The 25065-nt window shown below is 44.4% G+C and overlaps 1 protein-coding gene across 4 annotated transcripts in view; it reads right to left on the reverse strand.

The window, feature by feature from the left end:
- Window positions 1-5510: 5510 nt before the first annotated feature.
- The window catches only part of LOC111968365 (prickle-like protein 2), a 112129-nt gene continuing 92574 nt past the window's right edge, over window positions 5511-25065 (reverse strand). For all 4 annotated transcript variants that reach the window (XM_023993873.2, XM_023993881.2, XM_023993866.2 and 1 more), the window contains 7 exons: window positions 16786-16968; window positions 12169-12282; window positions 11866-12003; window positions 10939-11142; window positions 10028-10214; window positions 7994-8854; window positions 5511-7026 (listed from right to left, as the gene is read on the reverse strand). In XM_023993873.2, coding sequence (XP_023849641.1) covers window positions 6104-7026; window positions 7994-8854; window positions 10028-10214; window positions 10939-11142; window positions 11866-12003; window positions 12169-12282; window positions 16786-16905 — 2547 coding nt within the window. In that variant the 5' untranslated portion in view covers window positions 16906-16968 and the 3' untranslated portion in view covers window positions 5511-6103. The remainder of the gene's footprint in view (window positions 7027-7993; window positions 8855-10027; window positions 10215-10938; window positions 11143-11865; window positions 12004-12168; window positions 12283-16785; window positions 16969-25065) is intronic.

A 25065-nucleotide genomic window follows, 5' to 3' on the forward strand; every position in this document is an offset into this window, starting at 1 on the left:
ATTCAAGTTTTCAGTTGTTGTGTCTTTCTTATTTGTTTCACAAGAAAAAAATATTTTGCATCTTCAAAGTGGTAGGCATGTTGTGTAAATCAAGTGATACAAACCCCCCAAAAATCTATTTTAATTCCAGGTTGTAAGGCAACAAAATAGGAAAAATGCCAAGGGGGGTGAATACTTTTTGCAAGCCACTGTAGCTAGCTGGCTAACGTTAGTTAGGCTAGGGGTTAGGGTTAAGGTTAGGGCTAAGTTTAGTTACGTTAAAGGGTTAAGGTTAGGGGAAGTGTTATCTGAAAGGGTTAGGGGAGGGTCAGCTAAAAGGGTTAGCTAACAGGCTAAGTAGTTGCAAAGTAGCTAAATAGTAGTACGTAGTTGAAAAGTTCTACCTCAACTACTACAGTATCCTTGCAAATTGTAAAATTGGTACCTGTGTATAACTTACATTTTCCAGTTTTTTTCTTCCTTTCTTATTTCTCATGTTTTGTTTGACTATTTTTATATTGAATACTACACTGTTGGGAAAGGCTTGCAAGTCACGCATTTCACAAATAAAACGTGAAACTTGAAGGTCCTGTGTAGATTGTATTTTCAACCAGCAACTATCAGGAAATAACACTGATCAAATGTTTTCACAATTTTACAGTGTTAGTTTCATCAGCTGTTGTACAATATGATATAACACACAGAATTGCACTGAGCCTTTTAAAGCCTGGATTAAAGTGAGAGTTAAAGAAGGCTGTGGATAGAGGACAGTTTAAGGCAAGTGTTGTTGATGAAGACTGGGTTGGAGCTAAGCTTAGGTTAATGAGTTGAGTTGAGGTACAATTCTTACCTGCTATGACCTTGACTAACACTTTTGGTATAATTCACTTAATTCATGGGACACTTCACAATTTCTCACCTTTGTATGTAGGTGGGCAGCTAGAATGAGATGTGGGTCCAATATGTCCCCCAGTTTTTGATCTGAAACTGGGTAAGAGTTAAAGCAGTACGGGGTGGGGGGGGATGCCCAGTGAGTTGAGGTATAGCAGATGGAGTTAATACCAGATAGAGGGGTTACTAACTGTCACCCTGTATTAACACAACATCCTCAGGAGATGGGTCAGGCTCAGGACAGCCAAAGGCACTCATGCACAACTTTGTGAGGGAGCGGGCCCTGTTGTTTAGGAGAGGACTCTGGGTGGTCATCAGAGAATGAAATCCCCTCCTTGTTCCTGAACCGCAGTCAGGATTATGGGTCATATTGGCCAATTATCCAAAAACATCCAGCTTTAGTCAGTGGAATATAGAGAAAGCCTGCAAATCTCTCTGTATCAATATCTACATTTGAGGTTGACAAATTGCAGTTCAGCCTTTAATTGTTTTATCTCTTCTCAGCTAACGAAATCATTTAATTCCTGATTGATTCATCAATCTCAATGTCAGCTACTATCAAAGGTCAGGTATGAGGCTACTTTAATCGCTGTGCAGTTTGTGTGTGTGTGTTTGTTTTGTGTGGACTGACTGTGTTGTTATGGTGATTTCTTACCATGGTAATTGGACACACGGCAAGGGGGAGACGGCCAGTAAAATCCTCAGGCATTCCTGTCACGCACCTTCTATTCACCAGCTAAATAACTGAATCAGGCTATTTCAGTCCCTTCTGAGTGGAGCTGTAATTTGGTGCCGTACTCTCTACATACATCAGATAGGCGCCTTCTCTGTGCTGGCCTTGAAGATCACTTAATAGCTTCTGACCTTCCTCAGGGATCTCAGCAGACAGGAGAATTATCCGTCTTTATGTCTCAGCTGATAGCCTTCCATCTGGCCACTACCCATGATGTGCATACCTCCCAGTTAACCAAGTCAGAGCTTAGTGTTCCCAGAACAGAAAGATGTGTTCTGTGTTAACCGCTGGACAACGTGCTAGTTTTATTCAGTCATGGTCATGATACAGGAACAGCCTCTGGATTTCAGACTCTCTGTGTTTCATCCTATGAATCCCTGTCTGCTAACTTTAGCGTCATCACATGACTGAGTTCCGTGCATACCTGGGCCAATGGAATGTCAGGAACATTGGTTAATTGGCAGTCACATGCTACAGACCTTCTATTTAGAATCATCTGAATGCTCTTCATGAGCCCTAAACTGGCCATGAGAGTCAGTCAGAAGGACAAACAGATAAATTCAGCAAAAAAAGAAACGTCCCTTTTTCAGGACCCTGTCTTTCAAAGATAATTCGTAAAAATCCAAATAACTTCACAGATCTTCATTGTTAAGGGTTTAAACACTGATTCCCATACTTGTTCAATGAACCTTAAACAATTAATGAACATGCACCTGTGGAACGGTCGTTAAGACACTAACAGCTTACAGACGGTAGGCAATTAAGGTCACAGTTATGAAAAAAAGGCCTAAAGAGGCCTTTCTACTGACTGAAAAACACCAAAAGAAAGATGCCCAGGGTCTCTGCTCATCTGCGTGAACATGCCTTAGGCATCCTGCAAGGAGGCATGAGGACAGCAGATGTGGCCAGGGCAATAAATTGCAATGTCTGTACCGTGAGACAGGACGGACAGCTGATCGTCCTCGCAGTGGCAGATCACGTGTAACAACACCTGCACAGGATCGGTACATCCGAACATCACACCTGCGGGACAGGTACAGGATGGTAACAACAACTGCCCGAGTTACACCAGGAACGCACAATCCCTCCATCAGTGCTCAGACTGTCAGCAATAGCCTGAGAGATGCTGGACTAAGGGCTTGCAGGCCTGTTGTAAGGCAGGTCCTCACCAGACAAACGTCGCCTATGGGCACAAACCCACCGTCGCTGGACCAGACAGGACTGGCAAAAAGTGCTCTTCACTGACGAGTCGCGGTTTTGTCTCACCAGGGGTGCTGGTCAGATTTGCGTTTATTGTCGAAGGAATGAGAGTTACATCGAGGCCTGTACTCTGGAGCGGGATCGATTTGGACGTGGAGGGTCCGTCATGGTCTGGGCCGGTGTGTCACAGCACCATCGGACTGAGCTTGTTGTCATTGCAGGAAATCTCAACGCTGTGCGTTACAGGGAAGAAATCCTCCTCTCTCATGTGGCACCCTTCCTGCAGGCTCATCCTTCCAGCATGACAATGCCATCAGCCATACTGCTCGTTCTGTGCGTGATTTCCTGCAAGATAGGAATGTCAGTGTTCTGCCAGGGCCAGCGAAGAGCCCGAATCTCAATCCCTTTGAGCACGCCTGGGACCTGTTGGATCGGAGGGTGAGGGCTAGGGCCATACCCCCAGAAATGTCCGGGAACTTGCAGGTGCGTTGCTGGAAGAGTAGGGTATCATCTCACAGCAAGAACTGGCAAATCTGGTGCAGTCCATGAAGAGGAGATGCACTGCAGTACTTAATGCAGCTGGTGGCCACACCAGATACTGACTGTTACTTTTGATTTTGACCCCCCCTTTGTTCAGGGACACATTATTCAATCTGTTAGTCACATGTCTGTGGAACTTGTTCAGTTTATGTCCCAGGTTTTGAATCTTGTTATGTTCATACAAATATGTACAAATGTTAAGTTTCCTGAAAATAAACGCAGTTGACAGTGAGAGGACATTTCTTTTTTTGCTGAGTTTATAACACACATGCCTTTGTTAGCAGTCTCCTCAGTAACAGGTGGTCAATCACACTTCTTTTCACTCTGTTGACCTGCAGCAGTTTAGCTTCATTTGAAATATGTTATCGTCATTAGCTTAGGCATGATCAACTTCATTCTGCAAATTGAAAGACACACGCTGTTTTCAAGTTGGCATGCTTTGAATGTTACATACTTCAACACATTCAGTGCTTTTCACAAGCCCCATACAAACTCCCTATGACAAACACAAGTATAGAAGTATTCAAACCACATTCCCATAAGAATGTACTGTGTAAATACATGGACCACAACATTCAGTGAGACAAATAACAAAGATGCTATTACCAGAGGGTAGCCTAGTGGTTAGAGCGTTGGGCCAATAACAGAAAAGTTGCTGGATCAAATCCCCGAGCTGACATGGTTAAAATCTGTCATCCTGCCCGAGCAAGGCAGTTAACCCACTGTTCACTGGGCGCCATGGACATTGATTAAGGCAGCCCACCTCTCTGATTCAGAGGGGTTGGGTTAAATGCGGAAGACATATTGCTGTTGAACACATTCAGTTGGACAACTGACGAGGTATCCCCCTTTCCCAGATCCATATATGGGATGTTTGTTCTCTCCAGTGTAATATTCCTGGAGTCAGCTGGCCCCCAGCGGACCAGACCACTGTCCTGCATCAACACAACTCAGGGATTATCTACTCCTCTATGGTGTGCAGCCCAGAAAGCATTTGGCTTACAATCTGTGGTGCTTCTCATCTCAGCTTTAATTAAGCACAAACCATTGACACACACTGACTGCACAACCCCTCTGTCCTTGGGTAAAGGCCTGCAGGGATGAGAAGATATGTAAACGAAATTAATAAATATATGGGTTGGGTTGATGAAGTAAGGCTGTGTGCTCTGATGAGTTTTGAAACATGTGTTCCGTTAGATTTATACACAGATGACTGGTGACAAAAGAGGGGGTTGTTTTTTTCCACTACTAATTTCTTTGGTGACAATGTGCATCTCTGCGGGTATGACTTAATTGCAGTGGCCTAGGGGCTCAGTAAAACAGGGGGGAAAAGACAGAACAGAAATGTGTCTCAAGTTTGTGCAGCTGTTTTGGTCATAACAGTCAACAAAATGAGAACTCCTCTCTCGCCCTATGTTATTTGACCACAGCAAGACATAAGAACAATGAAAGACAGCCTCTAAAGGAACCTACATAAACACATACTAATGCTCCCAACATGTCAGTAGCATTGGTCTTTAATCACTTTTAATCTAGAGAGTGTAGTTAAATACCTATAGTTTTGAGACCTGCAGCAGATGGGAGGGTGTGGAGTGGACACAGATTACGAGGGCCCGAGACCTAGCTAGCGTAATCCTCTGACCACACTGACACAATCCAAATAATTGCCTTGCTACTTCACCTTTCAAACACAAACTTAACCTGGATCTCTTTTCTAAGTGTAAATGTAGAAAACGGGAGAATTAAACGGCAAGAGAGAAGTAAACTACTCCTGTCATTTTGGATGTAAAGGTTGTATTAATTGAGGAGATAGCTTGTGTTACAAACTGCGCTTCAGTGAAGACCATATGAATCCCATCAGCATAGCTTTTAATGTGTTAATCCATGGAGCTGTATCAGCAGCACATAACTTATCTGGGTTTATGATTAGCTCAGCTAGAGCTCACAGACATCTGGTTGCAAACAGTGCCGCAAAGGCCCATTAATCACAATATTTGTAACACTTGACTCATGACCTCATGGGGGTAATGACATTTACGGAGAGGTGTGCTTTTGCCATGTTCTCATTCATTTTAGCATTGAGCAGATGGTGAGCGTGACTGTTCAGTGGTAGACATAGCTTCACATGAACCCACCAGTCTCCAGTGAGGGAACAGACACCTGTCAATCTCTCTCTGAAATGCTATTTTATTCCAATGCAGGACAACATCAGTACATTAACAGGCATGCGGTTTCTATTTCTACATTATAGATATTCAATACATAAACGATTCTATACAAAATATAAAAATATGTGGTACATCATTTACATAGTATTTACATGACTTCCTTAATTTAGTGAATTAATTAATTTAGTTATATACAGTCTATAAACTTGAGTATAATGGTATACACCTAAATCACATTGCATGAAATAGCTGGACCTTACTAAACTGACTGTACCTTACTGTTGCTGAATGGAAATTACATTATTATTACGATTGCACATGGTCTTTGATAAACATGGTGACAGACAAGCAGAACGCAGAGTGAGAGTCAGAGAAATATAATCAGTACTCAGGATAACTTGTTCTGAAACATTAAATGGATAAACATGCAAAACATGCTGTCAACGGTTACCCAACTGCAAATCAAACATTGTCAACCTCACAATACCCAACTTCAGAGGAGCGGCTGTTCTCTTTTCTGAACAGATGAACTATGTTAGTGTATACTGGGGAGGGAGGGCACATTCTCTTGACTCTTGCCATGTGGCGAATGTTAAGAGATTATGCAATTCTTGCTTTTCCGGCGTTTCCGGGTGTGCAGCTGTCCCCCTCTGCCACTCATTTGGTGCGGTCCACCCACCCCCGTGGAGCTGTACTTGTGGAGGAGCTCCTGGCTGCTCAGGTACCTGAGCTGCACGGGCCTGGGGATGGGCTCTCCCAGGAAGTAGCCCTCGTCCTCTGACTCAGACGATGAAGAGCAGGTGGAGCACCACTCGTCCTCATCCTCATAGTCGTCCCATGAGTAGGGCCCGGCGAGGCGGCGGTGGGCACCCGGGTTCTGCAGGGTGAGGTCAGAGGTGGTGCGAGGGCACTGCCTGAACGGCTCCGGCCCCCTGTACCTCCCCCTTGCACCCCCAAACAGGTCCCTGGCGCCCCGGGGAGGGGGGAATTGGTCATAGTCCTCTCTGACTCTCAGCTGGGGCCTCTCCCTGCGCTCAGCGGCCAGGTGCAGGGCATTCTCCGAGCGGGAGCGTCTGGAGCGACGGGACCGGTGGTGGTGGTGTCTACGGCGCTGAGGAGTGTCTTCAGGGGCAGCCATACCCGGGCCCTCTCCTTGTCTCCGGGTGCGCTCGCTGATGGGCGGGAGGCGTGCAGCATTAGCGCTGCTCACCAGGCTGACCCTGTCCTCCTCCTGGTAGGTGAAGCCGGGGGGCAAGTGGCCCATCCCCATGCCAAGGCCTGGGGGCTCACAGTACTGCAGAGGATACTGCACCTGCACCGGGGGCTCCAGCTCCATGTAGGGCTGGCCTGGGGTCAGGCTGCGCAGAGACTCAGAACTGTGGAACTGGACAGAGGAGTTGAGGGTGCCCATGTTGCTCTTCTCTGACACGTTCATGCCAGAGTCTTTGCTCAGGTCTGGCATGGAGAAACGAGACAGGTGCTCCTGGCGCTTCCCTCCTCCATCTGCTGACGTTCCTTCAGAGAGAGAACAGAGGGATTAGTCAGTGATCAACTTCATCAGTTGTCCTCATTATGATCATTAGGAGTGTGCTGACATTGCTATACTCGTATTCCTAATCGTATCCGTAAGTTGACAGTTCATAGTCGGATCGAATGGTACTCATGATAGGAAAAACAGAAGTGTTTTAATATACCCAAATAGATGGGGCAAAATGCCTCCTTGCATGTTCTCACTTCAAAAAATCTGCAGATTAGGAGCAGTGCGCAGAGGGGTGGGTGTGTATGTGTCCTCAACTTGCAGTGGGCAGCCAAGTTTGCTGTCACTCAGTCAGAATGTGCATTAGCATTTCATATTTTTTCCCTTCCCTTGCCCCACTTGTTAGATATTATGCACATTGATAGCTTGATAGCAAACGTCTTCGCCATGTGATTTATCATAGTAGCAGCAGAAATCTAAATGATCAGACGTGAGGAAAAGTGATCGAGTGAAATTATGAAGCGAGTGGATAGAGAAATACAGCTTCACTCTATCCAAATCAGAGCAGCAGAATCAATGTACCGCCCGCCAGTTGAGTTATTCAGAGCACGCACATGACTGACTCAAAGAGAGTACCGTAATGGGAACGCTGTGTCTGACTGACATGAGAAAGATGCTTGTTGGCATATTTGTTTTCTCCTGATCACCGATAATGACAAAAAATACTTGAATCATAATCGTATCCAGAAAATTGCCCATGTTTGTTACGATACTCAATTTGTCAGACTAATTGGCACTCCCCTGAATATCATTACTACATCAAGATAGTAGTAGGTTATAACCATTGATATAATAGACATTACACTCTTATGTGAACGATACTTGTTTCGTTAGCCCCAGATGTAGTATTGTGACAAATAAAATGTCCTGAGCAGTAAAATATATTGCTTCAAATATAATCACATGAATTCATCTTCACATGATGGTGAATTTTGAATGAGTTACCTGTAGCGTTGGACAGGGTGAGTGACTCCATGGAAACCCTGGGTGTCTGCTCTAGGGGAGTGAGCTGCTCCGTGAAGCTAAGTGCACTGATGGGGTTCCTGCTGCGCCCCATCTGGGGAGGCCCCACCTCCCTGTCCCTCTGGTTCTCCCTTTGGAACACATGCAGACTGACTGAGCGCTTGTCAGAGAAGCCATTGTGGGGTGAGGAGCTGTGGGGTACGTCAACGCTTTGCTGGGGTTTCAGTTTGGGGGGGTAGTAGTTGACTGAGTCCTTGTGGAACCAGTTCTCATTCATAGAGTGGCCCTTCACGGCTGAGATGAGCGGCCTCTTGGGGACACCCGTCTCCTTGGACCTGGGGTCCGGTTGGCTGCCCTGCCCGGGGGAGGTGGAGTTATAAGCAGTCCTGACGTTGCATTGGCTGAGCAGCTGGAGTGGAGTGGGTGTTGCTGTGTGGTCTGATCGGCCCTCGTAAGGGTACGTGTCGCCTCCCTGTCCCTGGCTTTGCCATGCGGGCGGTTCACGGGTCAGACTGGGCGCCTGGCTGGACAGACTCAGCAGGTCCATCTGTAAGGAGAGAGGGTCCACCTCGCCCGAAAACCGCCCCGCCTGACCCCTGTTCTTCCCAGCCTTGGAGCTGCGGTGGGGCTCTCGAGTGGAGCGTGTGCTCTGGAAGGCGGAGTCTGAGGAGTCTGACCCATTAAGCTCACCTCCAAGGCTGCAGGAGCGTGAGCAGAAGATTTGTCCCTGTTTGGGCAGGAAGGGGCGACCTAGGAGGGAGCACTTACAGCGGGCACAGCAAAAACAGCCCTCTGTGGCGTGCCAGTGCTGCCCGTCATACGTCATCTGGCCCTGGTCAATGCCTGCGGGAGAGAGCGGAAAGACTTGTTAGCATATAAGCCAAAATGTCCATGAAAAGGTCCCAATACACTTTACTGTTTTGCTCAGTAATGCTTAGGGTCAATGCCTGCAACAGAAAACCCTCAAGACTAATCATTGTAGAAATACTGTTGCTGGGGAATGTGAAAGAGAAAGTGCTATAAGCAGCTAGGCAAATTGAGGCTAATCAAATACAAAACATGAGCTAAATATTCTAGAGGGAGAACTCATATCCGAATCAAAAGATAACGATATCATCCCTAAACTGGATTTTTTTGTTTTGTTAAAATTGCAGTAGGAAATTATAAGTAAACTTGAGTGAACAAAGGCCTTGGGGCTACGACACTTAGCTGAGTTTAGGGTAAACTCATTATGTACCATGCCTGGCACTGTATAAACACATTGCATTTTAAGTATGTTTGGAATTGCCGGGGAGAATGGTCCTAGGCTAACGGCTGCCATCTGGTTTCAACATGTTTTCTGATGGTTTCAATTTATAATCAGTTTTACTCAAATACTTTCTTTATCCTGTATAACAAATAATTACAGAGCTGCATGTCTGTCTGTTGAGGGCCATGCCAGATCACAGCTGGGGATCCTGTTGAGGGATAAACCAGCAGCTCTCTGGACTGAGAGGAACACAGAGCTTGCACTGGGCCAACTGGTGATACGGTGCTGGGTTTACCCTCCGAAATAAACAGAGTTCTCATACTCAGAACAGGTTTGGTTAACCTACAGAAAATGATCTTATGAAAATGTGTGAAACATGTATCTGCTGAATACATTTGAAATTGTATTGATTTCACACACTGATCTTTTCCCCCTTTGTGAGAACGGTCTTAAGTTCACATAGTCTGTATTTACGGACAATACGGTATCTGCATGCCAGTGTTGCATTAAGTCCTACCCACGGTTACTCTCAGCTAAAAGCAGGTCATCTCTGCACCGTTGCAAGTTTCTCCCTGAAATGTTTCTCCAAGCTAAATCCAGGTCATTCCTCTGTTCTCTATTACCATTACAGAAATCCTTCAGCTGAAATAGCGTCAGTGAAATCTAGCTTTGCGTATGCCAGTGCTCTAGCGCTCAAGAGTAGGGTTCACGTATTGGACCTAGGGCCCTGCGTTGGCTCTGATGGATGGGTTGGGTGGGTGGCATACCAATGTGCTCCCCACAGGAGTCACAGTACTCTGCATAGAGGGACTCAAAACAGCTGCAGCAGTAGGGCCGGCCCTCTTTCATGATGTACCGCTGGCCGCCCAGCACCGTCTCACACTCGAAACAGCAGAAGTGCTTCATGTGCCAGTGCCTGCCCTCTGCCTCCGTGCACTCGTCCGCAAAGATGATCTACAGACGGAGAGAGGGAAGAGGGATGGGGAAGGTATCATTTATCATTCGTTTTTTTCTCTGAGGCAAGGCCCTGCTCACCCAATTACAGAGAATGACAGGACAAAGACATCAAGGCCTCGCTGCCTGCTGCTGTAGAACTCTCCCTCCCGCATACTGACACACACTGTCCTACTGTATTACACCACTTTTGCAATCCACTCTTTGGGATCATGTGTATGGAGATCTAATTGAAAACAATGCTTAATCATTCTCATATTATAGCAGTGTATTTCAAGACAACACCATATAGGTCTCTTCTGTTTATCCATCTCTAAAACATCTATTGTGTTTTGCAAGGCAGTTTGTATTTTTATTTAACCTTTATTTAACTAGGCAAGTCAGATAAAAACAAATTCTTATTTACAATGACGGCCTACCCCGGCCAAATCCTAACCCAGACGATGCTGGGCCAATTGTGCACCGCTCTATGGGACTCCCAATCACGGCCGGTTGTGATACAGCCTGGAATCGAACCAGGGTCTGTAGTGATACCTCAAGCACTGAGATGAAGTGCCTTAGACCGCTGCGCCACTCGGGAGCCCAGTTAGTGTCATAGTATTCAATATAATATTTGCTGGGAAGGCCTATGAAAGGTTTAGTATCAGAGAGGATTGTGACTGCGTGGGTGTACTGTATGTGTGTTTGTGTGCCTGTGGGTGTGTTTAGCGGGGTCTGCTCCTACCTCGTCACAGGCGGAGCAGCGTGGTTTGAGTCTCTCTGCGTGGTGCCGACCACAGTAGATCTTCCCTTCCTGGTAGAAGTAGATGAGGTCCACCAGCAGCTCATCACACATGCTGCACACGAAGCAGCCAGGGTGCCAACACACGCCGTGGCCCGCACGCGATGCAAACACTGCAATGTCACCTCCGTTTATCTGCCCCCCACACTGAGAGATGGTCAGAGACAGAGATGGTGGAGGGGAGAGATGGGGGAGGAGAAAGAGACATGGTGGAGGAGAGAAAAAAGGGAGGAGGGAGAGGATAGGCAGGGGAGAGGAAGATTAGAGGAGAAGAAAGGTACAGGGAGTGGGAATGAGTGGGGGTAGACAGTGAGAGATGGTAGGGAGGGGAGAAAGGAGGGAGATGGAGTGAAGGAGACAGAGTGACAAAGAGAGAAAGGTCAGGGAGTGCAGCAGAGATTTAGAGGGGTGGGAGAAAGAGGGAGAGGAGAAAGTTACAATCAGGTTATCTAACAGTCGGGGAAATACAAGTCTACCAAGTCTACCATTGGTGAAAGACAGGGTCATGACTTGAATGTGAGGCTCCATTATATGAGCTGCTTTTAAATGTCAGCTGAGCTCTTCACGTGGTGAATCACAATAAAAGTGAGAAATGTCACTGGGTACTTAAGATTCCATCAGATTCTACCACAGAAGAGATGTGCATGTCCTTCACCTTCATAGTTATTTCCTTTGATAACCTGCTAAAGTTTCTTTCTTTCTTGTGAAAGATCCCTCATAGTGATGTGACGATACACGTATTTCTATCACATCTCACCAACTATGGCCACCGATGTATAACGTCTACCAGATGTCTGTCCTGCCTCTGCCCTACTCATCATGTGAGTGGCTGTGTGTGCACCAGTCCCAGTCTCACAGGAGTCAGTGTACCTGCTCACAGATCACTCCGGTCATCGTCACAGGAAACGGTCTCACACTGCCGCGGCCCAGATTCTCTCGTTTCCGTTGGTTACTGAAGAGTTTGAGCTCCCGCTTCTCCTCATCGTCCAGAGTGTTACAGTAACGTACCTGGAAAACACACACAGATTGTTAAAATAAATGACAGCAGAGAAACACAAACTCTGTAGTTTGTTGTAATTATTAAGCTAGAGACCCACGTTACAATGTCACAGTGACAAATGACCCCTTTCTAACGTCTGTGTGCCCGGGGGCCCGTGGGGCAGGGGGTCTCACCTCATTGTCGTGGGGGGGCAGCTGATGGAGGAGCTGTTTGATGCGGTGCTTCTCTCCTGGGCTGTTTACATAGGGCACCTTGTCCTCAGGCAGGGAACTGTAGTACTGATGAACCTAACAGGAGAGAAACACGCTTGTCAGGCCACGACTACGGTAAGCTGTCAGAGCAGCTAACCGATCGCTGCAGCTGTACACAGCCCATCTGTAAATAACCCATCCAACCAACTGCCTACCTCATCACCATATTTGTTTCTGATTTTCTGCTCTTTTTTTTGCATACCAGTATTTCTACTTGCACATCCTCATCTGCACATCTATCACTCCAGTGTAAATTGCTAAATTGTAATTACTTCACCACTATGGCCTATTTATTGCCTTACCTCCTTACTTCATTTGTACACACTGTATATAGATTTTTCTATTTTTCTATTGTGTTTGTTTATCCCATGTGTAACTCTGTGTTGTTGTTTTTGTCGCTCTGCTTTGCTTTATCTTGGCCAGATCACAGTTGTAAATGAGAACTTGTTCTCAACTGGCCTACCTGGTTAAATACAGGTGAAATAAAAATAAATAAATAAATACCAGTGACATGGTACAAAGATTAGCCTACAAGTAGCAAATTAACATTTATTGGAATCATGTAGGCTATTTGAGAAAATAGAACCTTTATATCTGCAGTGTGACCCTAACCCTACCACAAGAACACACATACATGCATTACATACACACAAGGACACACACACATTTACAATCACTTTGATTTATGACCCTCCGATGCAGTCTTAATGGAATCTGGCCTTTTACTCCCTCCCCGCATGTTGACATGAGAATGCAATGCATTACCCCTCGCCATCACACACACACACACACACACACACACAACATACACACACACACACACACACACACACACACACACACACACACACACACACACACACACACACACACACACACACACACACACACACACACACACACACACACACCATGAATGAACCGTGTGTGTCAGACAGAGGATTAATACTAATCCCACTATTCAAAATGAATGCTACATTCTTTACATTATGCCAGCCAACAAATGAACGTCATTTGGTGAAATGTATTACAGTCTTTTCATTATAGAGTAACAGGGGGCAGAACAGAATGGCGGCCAGCGGTCTCTCAATTGCGGTGATGTCAGGGCACCGAGCGCCAGAGGATGGAGCAAAAGAAGGCAAAAGAGAGAGAGGCGAGAGAGAAGGGGCCAGAGGTACAGGAGAGGCAATCAATATGTGCTGACCACAGAGCCACAGGCAAGCCCATTTTAATAGCTATTGTACCCAATAAATGGATCTTTGGACTGGAACCTATCAGCTTTGTCCTTGGGTGCGATACAAAGGGCCTGCTACCACAACAATAAGGATAGCCCTGAATAATGAAGAAAGTATTCTGCATTTATTAATTACAATATATACACTACCGTTCAAAAGTTGGGTCACTTAGAAATGTCCTTGTTTTTGAAAGAAAAGCAATTTTTTGTCCATTAAAATAACATCAAATTGATCAGAAATACAGTGTGGACATTGTTAATTTTTGTAAATTACTATTGTAATTGGAAACGGCAGATTTTTTATATGTAATATCTACATAGGCGTACAGAGGCCCATTATCAGCAACCATCAACTCCTGTGTTCCAATGGCACGATGTGTTAGCTAATCCAAGTTTATCATTTTAAAAAGGCTAATTGATCATTAGAAAACCCTTTAGCAATTATGTTAGCACAGCTGAAAACTGTTTTTTTTTTATTAAGAAGCAATAAAACTGGCCTTTAGACTAGTTGAGTATCTGGAGCATTGCATTTGTGGGTTCGATTACAGGCTCAAAATGGCCAGAAACAAAGAACTTTCTTCTGAAACTCATCAGTCTATTCTTGTTCTGAGAAATGAAGGCTATTCCATGCGAGAAATTGCCATGGAACTGAAGACCTCGTACAACGCTGTGTGCTTGACTTGGAGTCAACATGGGCCAGCATCCCCGTGGAACTCTTTTGGTACCTTGTAGTCCATGCCCCAACAAATTGAGGCTGTTCTGAGGGCAAAAGGGGTTGAAATTCAATATTAGGAAGATGTTCTTAATGCTTGGTACACTCAGTGTATGTCTGTATGTATGTATGTATGTATAGCCTCTGGATCATCTATAATCTCTGATGTCGAAATTTATACCCAAACCCACTACAACATGTTCTATGACAGCTGGAAATAGTCTGTGATTCTTGGAAATAAAACGAGGTGCATGTTTATTGTGGGTTAGTCTTTTAACTTTTATGCATGTCCAGGGTGAAACGTCCCCCTTTTATAAGTTTGTTCTGCTTTAAGTGCAACTCAATTCCTCTGGTTGTGTTTTGGTTGGCTTGGCTCGTGTCGGCAAGGGATAGGGAATCACAGAAGCGGCTCAGGGATCCTTGCATATTTCATGAAACAACAACTGTGGTCAAGCACTGATAAATCAGAGAACACACAGACACACACCCACAGAGACCAAGCCCTGATAAATCACTGAACACACGTCCAACAACAACAACTGGCCTATACACTGGAGGCCCAACACACACACGGTGGTAGAGATGTGTGGAGCAGGACACACACCCACACTCCCCAGAGCCAGTTATGACGAGCAGATTAGGATAAGAATAGTAATCAGTGGCATGGAAACTAAATGTACTCAGATTAAATCTGCTTTCTAATTGTACTGAGAATGTATTACTTTTAAAGGGTAAATCAAATGTCAGGGTTTTGGGGTTTATTTTGGAAACCAACAGAACAGAGGCCTCCCCGCACACCTGTTTTTCATCGCTGTTCACTGGCAAGACTGACAGCGTTTAGGACACAATCAAAGACCAGTCCTGAAACATGCAACAGTGAGCGTTTATTGGACATACCATACTTTAACAAAACACCATTGCAACAGCCCATCACGCATGGACAAGAAGGAAGGACAGATAAAGAACAAGAAGGCCCGCACACTGTTAAAGCTCCCAAATCGCCACTTTATTGACAACAATATGATCCGAAACGGATCTTCGTCAGGTCAAGACGGAAGGACTGCCATTCCAAAGTACAATGAATGGTAACAGCCTGCCATTTCCTTCAACGTGAGTGTAGACATTGTCTTTACAGCTACAAAAACAATGAAATAGTCAAAGCTTTTTGGTTTCATTTCCTCTTGGATGAGCAAGCAGATTCTTCCTCGTCTCTTGTGACACAAGGTAAAAGCAACAGGAGACAGACTGCGTGATCTGCCTTTCCAACAGCAGAGAGACATCAGTAACGGCTGCTTAGTAACATATTTGGCCTGAACTTCCCTGTATCCTGGCAATGTCCTGACATTTTATTAGCTCTGACATCAAGGTAGAGAGTGTATATTGGCTGGACCTTCCTGAGGCCAGAACCAATAACTTCTCAGCACAGTCAATAATGGCAGTCTTATAAAAATAAGAATAAATAAGAACATGTCTCTTGTAGTTGAAATGCAGTCGAGAATCATTCAGTTTCACATTACCAATACAATTTAGCTACATACATGAATCCAGGCGTTCACATCATTGCAGAGCAAGGGGAAAACATGTTTAGCTATCCCGGAAACACTGTTTGATGGAATGGCTCCCACAGTCTTTGTGGAAAATATGTTACAGAATGGTGACTTGACACCAGTTGAGACTGAATAGGATGCTCCTCTTCCTGACAGAGCAGTGGGACTGGGTCCCTGAGGAGAAACCTAAACCTGGAGCTCAGATTCTACAGATTAACTGGTATTCATCATCTCTCTCTGTGACTGGGCAGGGCTGGGGTTGGACATTGAAAACATATTTCTATGACTCGACTGACTTGAATGTCAGGTTGGGAAAAGCTAAACCGTATACCTGGATACTCAATGTACATATGTAACCAGCAGTAAATCCTGCAAAATATAGCCTATTCCCTCAATGCAAAGCCACTCCTATAACTGCAACACGCCCAGTCTTATTGCCCTACTGCTTTAGAAATCTATCAGTCAGTCTATCCTTGCCGGTCTCCATTTTGGCAGGCTGGTGTTGAGCTGCTTTTAAAGGGGGGCTTAATTGACTGGAGGTCACATGTGACCCTTGGGGATGAAAAATGGCGGTGCTCAGCCTTGGGCGACTGAAATGGGGGACTAGTTAACAGAGTATTGACCACCCGATTGCACAAGCAATCAGGCTTCCTTTCAGTTCATCAAGAAAATGAAACTCACATCTATAAAAGGTTTTATTGTCCAATAACAAGCACACACACACACGCACACCTTCGGTACACAAGAGCCTTGTAAAGATGGTTTCTTGGATGCTCACAGGGCATGTAATATATTTCTGCATATCCCAGCTTTAAAGAGTCAACAACGGGCTTGTGAAATCACGAGTAAACAGTTTGCAAGCAGAATTAATGAGATATTCATTCAACCACTGGCATCATATAATCCTTGTAAACCTATCAGCTTACTTGAACACCACACACGCAATATAAGATGGCAAGTAGAACTTTAATCCAACACAGAGGAGGTGGAACAGTGAAAGCAAACCATACTCCTGTTTGAGTCCCCGGTGTGTGTGTCGATCATACCTGTTCAGGTTTGAGCCCCGGGGGCACCCAGGCATACTCCTCCAGCGCGCAGCCTGAGTCGTCGTCTGAGGTGGAGTTCCTCTGGAAGTCGTACATCAGCTTAGTGATGGTCTTCTCCATCTCCAGAGGCACGGCCGTCACCACATGCTCCTCAAGCGGCACTTACAGTGGACACAGATGTTCCTACAGGACACAGGGACAAAGCAGAAGTCAGTTATCAAAGCTTACAGTGGACACAGGTCTTTCTACAGGACACAGGGACAGCGAGCTGAGGTCAGTGATAAGATACCAAAGCTAACATTGAGTGGGCATGTCTTTTCTTCAGGAAGAATAAAAGTGAGAAACTGTTATCCATAGTCAAAGCTTAGTAATATAAAACACTGTCAGCAACCAACCAGGACTTATGCCTTGTACGTATGGCAAAATGTGGGTTGAGTTCAGATCTCTCTCGATGTCCATCTTTGTTTTGAGGGGTTTCCATTGCAAAGTAACAAAGCATGTGAAATCTAATCTCCATGGCAATGAAGCATGTGAAATCTAAACTCCACCCAGTTCAATGGCCAGGGTTCACATGTTTTACCGAGAGAGTAGGATCTCAGAGACATTCTAGCTCCCACAATCCTCTAGGTAACGCCAGTGAGGACATAATGACAAACTGGTTAGGGAAATGATTCGCCGAGATACTGACAGTGATGGAAAGCAGTACTGTAAATACACATTTCCCCTCCTGTCTTTACAAGGTTAGCTTCAAGCGGTTTCAGATGCTCAGACAGGATAAAAATCTGTTCTCATTAATCAAGAACCATGCAACAGATTAACACACCCACACAAGGTATACGTTTGTTCGCATACAGAACAAGGATTGCAAATGTTTGTAAGAGTGTGTATAGTACATGTGACTAGAGCCTTTTTTCACCCTCACCCTTTAAAACAGAATAAACTAAAGTTGTGAACTAGGCCACACACACACACACACACACACACACACACACACACACACACACACCACACACACACCAACACACACATCAGCACGACACACACACACACAGTGAAACTCTGTCCAGGCAGCAGACCCTGTAACCATTGGACACAGAGGGAGGCCCGCGGGTCATATCCACTGACTTCTGCTGCCCCTCAGGAAGCCAATCAAAAACAAATCAAAAGTTTATTGGTCACGTACACAGTTTAGCAGATGTTAAAGCGGGTGCAGGGAAATGCTTATGTTACTAGCTCCTAACAATGCAGTAAAATGTCAAATAATTACACAAATAATCACACACACACAAAAGAAAATGAAGAATTATTTTTTATCAAGAAATGTCGTAACTAATCCAATTAACAAGCCAAATAGCACTGTAACAGTAATCCAAATGCAGTCTATACGTATATACACCAGATGAACCTACACAAGATATACTAAGAATGATATGTACAGGAGTAGATATATTAGAGTGAGCTATGTCAAGAATCCAGTATATAAATAAATATGCGGTGTGTATAAACGGTGTATATAAACGGTGTAACTAAAATAGTAGAAATATTAGAACGAGTAATGTCAATAATTATTTCGACATATTTAAATACACAGTACAAAACACCATGGCAAAATGGATAGAATTGCAGGAAATTAGGTTCTGGAACAGAGTCTGGAATATAAATGTTTGTAAATGGTGTATAGCAGTGGCGGTCGGTACCGTTTAAGATGAGGGAGGACGATTTTTAATGAACATGGCCTTTTTTCTACTACAGCATATTGGATGACTGTCATTCATATTCCATTCACCCTGTTCAATGTAACATCGATAGGTTTAAGCTACAACATGATACTAAACATTTTCCTATTCCCACCATGATGTTGCTATAGCCAAGCCTACAAATGAAAGTTTACAACGTAGGTGCACAAATCAAGATACATTTTTTTGTAATCAAGGTGACAGACAGTGACACATTCAATAACACCTTGCACACTATTGCCTGCATCTAGCTAATCTAGGGTGTAATTAGTCCAACGGTTGCAAATGAGAGTTTCTATTGGACAAATTCAGGTATGTTTATCCCCTTCGTTCCATTTAAGAATAATTTTTCTACAGAATCGGCGGAAGGAATACACCCTTGATCACCACAAACACAGTTCACTTTCATAGCAGCCACATAGAAACAGCACAATCATTTTCTTGTTGTATAATTCCTTCTTATCCTCTCACCTTTTCCCTTTGCTTGCGTACTTCAGTGCACAATACAACAGCTGTCTGTGACCAGGCAAAAAAACAACAAGCCAAACCTTCATACCATAACCGCTATCTGCTACACACAGTCAACATCGTTGTAACTAGAGGTCGACCGATTATGATTTTTCAATGCCGATACCGATTATTGGAGGACCAAAAAAAGCTGATACTGATTAAATTCGGCCGATTTATATATATATGTATATATATATATATATATATTTTTATATATACATATATATATATATTTGTAATAATGACAATTACAACAATACTGAATGAACACTTTATTTTAAATTAATATAATATATAAATATCTATTTCATCTATTTAGTCTGAAATAAATAATGAAACATGTTTAATTTGGTTTAAATAATGCAAAAACACAGTGTTGGAGAAGAAAGTAAATGTGCAATATGTGCCATGTAAAAAAGCTAATGTTTAAGTTCCTTGCTCAGAACATACAGTTGAAGTCGGAAGTTTACATACACTTAGGTTGGAGTCATTAAAACTCGTTTTTCAACCACTACACAAATTTCTTTTTAACAAACTATAGTTTTGGCAAGTAGGTTAGGACATCTACTTTGTGCATGACACAAGTCATTTTACAACAATTGTTTACAGACAGATTATTTCACTGTATCACAATTCCAGTGGGTCAGAAGTTTGCATACACTAAGTTGACTGTGCCTTTAAACAGCTTGGCAAATTCCAGAAAATTATGCCATGGCTTTAGAAGCTACTAATAGGCTAACTGACATCATTTGAGTCAATTGGAGGTGTACCTGTGTATGTATTTCAAGGCATACTGTAACGTCTCTCGTCGGAAGGCATGGACAAAAGCGCAGCGTGGTAAGTGTTCATGATTTTTTATTTCACAAAAACACTCGAACAAAACAACAAAGTGAAAAACCGAAACAGTTCTGTCAGGTGCAGACACTAAACAGAAACTAACTACCCACAAAACACAGGTGGGAAAAAAGGCTGCCTAAGTATGATTCCCAATCAGAGACAACGATAGACAGCTGCCTCTGATTGGGAAACACACTCGGCCAAAAACAAAGAAATAGAAAACATAGAAATAAAGAAACTAGAATGCCCACCCTAGTCACACCCTGGCCTAACCAAAATAGAGAACAAAAGCCTCTCTATGGCCAGCAGGGCGTGAAACATACCTTCAAACTCAGTGCCTCTGCTTGACATCATGGGAAAATCAAAAGAAATCAGCCAAGACCTCAGAAAATTGTAGACCCCCACAAGTCTGGTTCATCCTTGGGAGAAATTTCCAAACGCCTGAAGGTACCACGTTCATCTGTACAAACAATAGTACGCAAGTATAAACACCATGGGACCAGCCGTCATACTGCTCAGGAAGGAGACACATTCTGTCTCCTAGAGATGAACGTACTTTGGTGCAAAAAGTGCAAATCAATCCCAGAACAACAGCAAAGGACATTGTGAAGATGCTGGAGGAAACAGGTACAAAAGTATCTATATCCAAAGTAAAACGAGTCAAATATGGACATAACCTGAAAGGCCGCTCAGCAAGGAAGAAGCCACTGCTCCAAAACCACCAGAAAAAAGCCAGACTACGGTTTGCAACTGCACATGGGGACAAAGATCATACTTTTTGGAGAAATCTCCCCTGGTCTGATGAAATAAAAATAGAATTGTTTGGCCATAATGACCATCGTTATGTTTGGAGGAAAAAGGGGGAGGCTTGCAAGCCGAAGAACACCATCCCAACCGTGAAGCACGGGGGTGGCAGCATCATGTTGTGGGGGTGCTTTGCTGCAAGGGGGACTGGTGCACTTCACAAAATAGATGGCCTCATGAGGAATGAAATCATGAGGAATGAAAATTGTGGATATATCGGTCAGGAAGTTAAAGCTTGGTCACAAATGGGTCTTCCAAATGGACAATGACCCCAAGCATACTTTCAAAGTTGTGGCAAAATGGCTTAAGGACAACAAAGTCAAGGTATTGGAGTGGCCATTACAAAGTCCTGAAAAATCATGTGCAAGCAAGGAGGCCTACAAACCTGACTCAGTTACACCAGCTCTGTCAGGAGGAATGGGCCAAAATTCACCCAACTTATTGTGGGAAGCTTGTGGAAGGCTACCCGAAACATTTGATCCAAGTTAAACAATTTAAAGGCAATGCTACCAAATACGAATTGAGTGCATGTAAATCTCTCTCTCTCTCTCGCTCTCAGTTCATACTGCAAGAGCTCTGATAGGTTGGAGGACGTCCTCCTGAAGTTGTCATGACTCCTGTGTAAGTCTATGGAAGGGGGCAAGAACCGTGAGCCTCCTAGGTTTTGTATTGAAGTCAATGTATCCAGAGGAGGACGGAAGCTAGCTGTCCTCCGGCTACTCCATGGTTCTACCCCAGAGAGCGCTGTTGAAGCTACTGTAGACTTTCATTGCAAAACAGTGTGTTTTAATCAATCATTTGGCGACATGTGAATATATTTAGTATAGTTTTATCTAAAAATTATAACTTTGTTTCACTATTTTAATTTTTATGAAATTCACTTAAGAGGATGGTCTTTCCCTACCTCCTCTGAGGAGCCTCCACTGGTGTATAGCGACAGCATGTGAATAGAAAAGGTGTACAGCAGTAGTTACAGCCTTCAAAAAGTATTCATATCCCTTGACTTATTCCACATTTTGTTGTGTTACAGCCTGAATTCAAAATGCTTTATCTTGGCCAGGTCGCAGTTGCAAATGAGAACTTGTTCTCAACTAGCCTACCTGGTTAAATAAAGGTGAAATAAAAAAAATTGATTCAAAACATTAAGTTCTCACCCATCTACAGATAATAACCCGTAATGACAAAGTGGAAACATTTGTAGAAATTTGTGCAAATGTATTTAAAATTAAATACAGGAATACCACATTTACATAGGTATTCACACCCCCGAGTCAATACTTTGTAGAAACACCTTTGGCAGCGATTACAGCTGTGACACCTTCTGGGTGAGTCTCTAAGAGCTTTCCACACCTAGATTGTGCAACTTTTTCCCATTTTTCTTTTCAAATTCTTCAAGCGCTGTCAAATGAGTTCCTGATTATTGCTAGACAACCATTTTCAGGTATTTCCATAGATTTTCAAGTAGATTTAAGTAAAAACTAACTCGGCCACTAAGGAACATTCACTGTCTTTTTGGTAAGCAACTCCAGTGTATATTTGGCTTTGTGTTTTAGGTTATTGTCCTGTTGAAAGGTGAATTCATCTCCCAGTGTCTGGTGGAAAGCAGACTGAACCATGTTATCCTCTAGGATTTTGCCTGTGCTTAGCTCCATTCCGTTTATTTTTTAAGTCGATTACAAGCATACCCATAACATCATGCAGCCATCACTATGCTTGAAAATATGGAAAGTGGTACTCAGTAATGTGCTGTATTGGAATTGCCACAAACATAACACTTTGTATTCAGGACAAAAAGCGTATTGCTTTGTCACATTTTTTTGCACTATTACTTTAGTTCTTTGTTGCAAACAGAATGTAAGTTTTGGAATATTTTTATTCTGTAAATGCTTTCTTCCATTCACTCTGTCATTTAGGTTAGTTTTGTGGAGTCACTACAATGTTGATCCATCCTCAGTTTTCTCCTATTACAGCCATTAAACTCTGTATCTGTTTTAAAGTCACCATTGGCCTAATGGTGAAATCCCGGAGAGGTGTCCTTCCTCTCCGTCAACTGAGTTAGGAAGGATGCCTGTATCTTTGTAGTGACTGGGAACATTGATACACCATCCAAAGTATAATTAATAACTTCACCATGCTCAAAGGGATATTCAATGTCAGATTTGTTTTACTTGTACCAATCTACCAATAGGTGCCCTTTTGAAAGGCATTGGAAAATCTTCCTGGTCTTTGTGATTGAATCTGTGTTCACTGCTCGACTGAGGGAACTTACAGATAATTGTGTGTGGGGTACAGAGATGAGGTAGTAATTGAAAAATCATATGTTAAACATTATTATTGCACACAGAGTGAGTCCATGCAACTTATTATGTGACTTGTTAAACACATTTTTACTCTTGAACTTATTTCGGATTGCTATAAAAGGGGTTGATTACTTATTGACTCAAGACATTTCAGCTTTTAATTTGTAAATTACCTTTTGACATTGTGGGGTATTGTGTGTAGGCCATTGACACAAAATCTAAATGTAATACATTTTAAATTCAGGCAGTATGTAACGGTCCTGACCTGTTTTATGTTGTTTTTGTATGTGTTATGGTCAGGGCGTGTGTTTTGGGTGGGCAGTCTATGTTATCTGTTTCTATGTTGGTTTTGGTTGCCTGGTATGGCTCTTAATTAGAGGCAGGTGTTTTGCGTTCTCCTCTAATTAAGAGTCATATTTAGGTAGGGTGTTCTCACTGTTTGTTTGTGGGTGATTGTCTTCCGTATCTGTGTTATGTCTTGCACCATACGGGACTGTTCGGTTGTTCGTTTCGTTTCGATGTAGTCTGTTTCCTGTCCGTAAGTGTTACGTTTAGTTATGTAAGTTTATGTTCAGGTTTCGTCTACGTCGTTTTCTTGTTTTGTATTTTTGAAAGTGTTTTGTTTTTTCGTGTTGCCATCGTCGTGTTAAATAAAAGATGGCTTATTTCCCTAATGCTGCATTTTGGTCTGATGATCCTTCTCTCCTCTCCTCGTCCGAGGATGAGGAGAGGAGAGAACAGACAGAGCAACCAGGACTTCTGGACTTGGGAGGAGATCCTGGACGGTAGAGGACCCTGGGCTCAGCCAGGGGAATATCGCCGTCCCAAGGCGGAGTTGGAAGCAGCGAAGGCTGAGAGGCGCTGGTATGAGGAGGCAGCGCGGCGACGCGGTTGGGAGCCCGTGAGTCAGACCCAAAAATTTCTTGGGGGGGGGCACACGAGGAGTGTGGCAAAGCCGGGTAGGATACCTGAGCCAACTCCCCGTGCTTACCGTGGAACGGTACAGACAGGCGAATATCGTTTGGTAATAGACACTTGTTATGCCTTTGTAAAGTAGACATCTGTTTGTCTCCAGTACGTCCGTGCTAAATTAGGCCCTAGTGCTGTGGCTATTCCTACCTTGCACGCACTGGGGGGCTAAGCTTTTTAGGCATATTTATTTCGAGCTTGGAGGCATGAAGTGCCGGTTTTGATCGATATCTCTAGTAGCCGTCATGTCTCAAGCGCATCTGGCCCACCAGTGCGTCTCCTCGGGCCGGCGTACATGCACCAGCCTTACAGGTGGTGTCCCCGGTTCGCCTGCATAGCCCAGTGCGGGCTATTCCACCTCGCCGCACTGGCAGGGCTACGGGGACCATTCAACCTGGTAAGGTTGGGCAGGCTCGGTGCTCAAGAGCACGTGTCCTCCTTCACGGTCCGGTATACCCGGTGCCACCCTCCATGTACGCAGTCTCCGGTGGCAGTCGCTCTCTCCCCGAAACGTACCGGGCTGTCTCTCCGGGTTATGTCTTCCAGCTGTTTCCTCACTCTCCAGCGCAAGCCTACAAGTGGCCGATCGAATACCTAGCCATGCCCATGGGACCTATCTGTGTGCAGGCCTAACAGCAAGGGCAGAGTCGGCCCGTCTGCCCAAGCCTGCTGCCAACTGCCCTTGTCTGCTCCCAGCGCCGTCTGAGCCATTGTCTGATGGGCTGTGCCCTCTGCAGCGGCGCCTGAACTAGCCCCCGGATCTGACCCTCAAGGCAAATGGCGCCCTCTACTGACATGGCATGAGAGAGGCTGTTCCTCGTCAATTACTGATTTTTCACTTTCCCCCCCCGAAGCTCTCCGCGCAAATTCACTGAAAGTTGCCTGTCTGGCTAAAGCCCGAGAGAGAGCGGCGCCTTGAACCTGCCCGTCTTGCCCGCGGCGCCTGAAACTGCCCGTCTGCATGACCCAAACGGTAGCCCGCTAAGGCAATGTGACCCTAGAACTGCGTCTCGTCTGACCCACACGGCGCTTACTGAACTGGCCCGTTCTGTGCCCCAACGGCGTCCTTGATCACCTGCCCCGTCTGTCTCCCCAACGGCGCGCAACCTTGAACTGCCTCAGTT

The sequence above is a fragment of the Salvelinus sp. IW2-2015 genome, linkage group LG1 (assembly GCF_002910315.2).
Source record: "Salvelinus sp. IW2-2015 linkage group LG1, ASM291031v2, whole genome shotgun sequence".
NCBI classification, from domain to species: Eukaryota; Metazoa; Chordata; class Actinopteri; order Salmoniformes; family Salmonidae; genus Salvelinus; species Salvelinus sp. IW2-2015.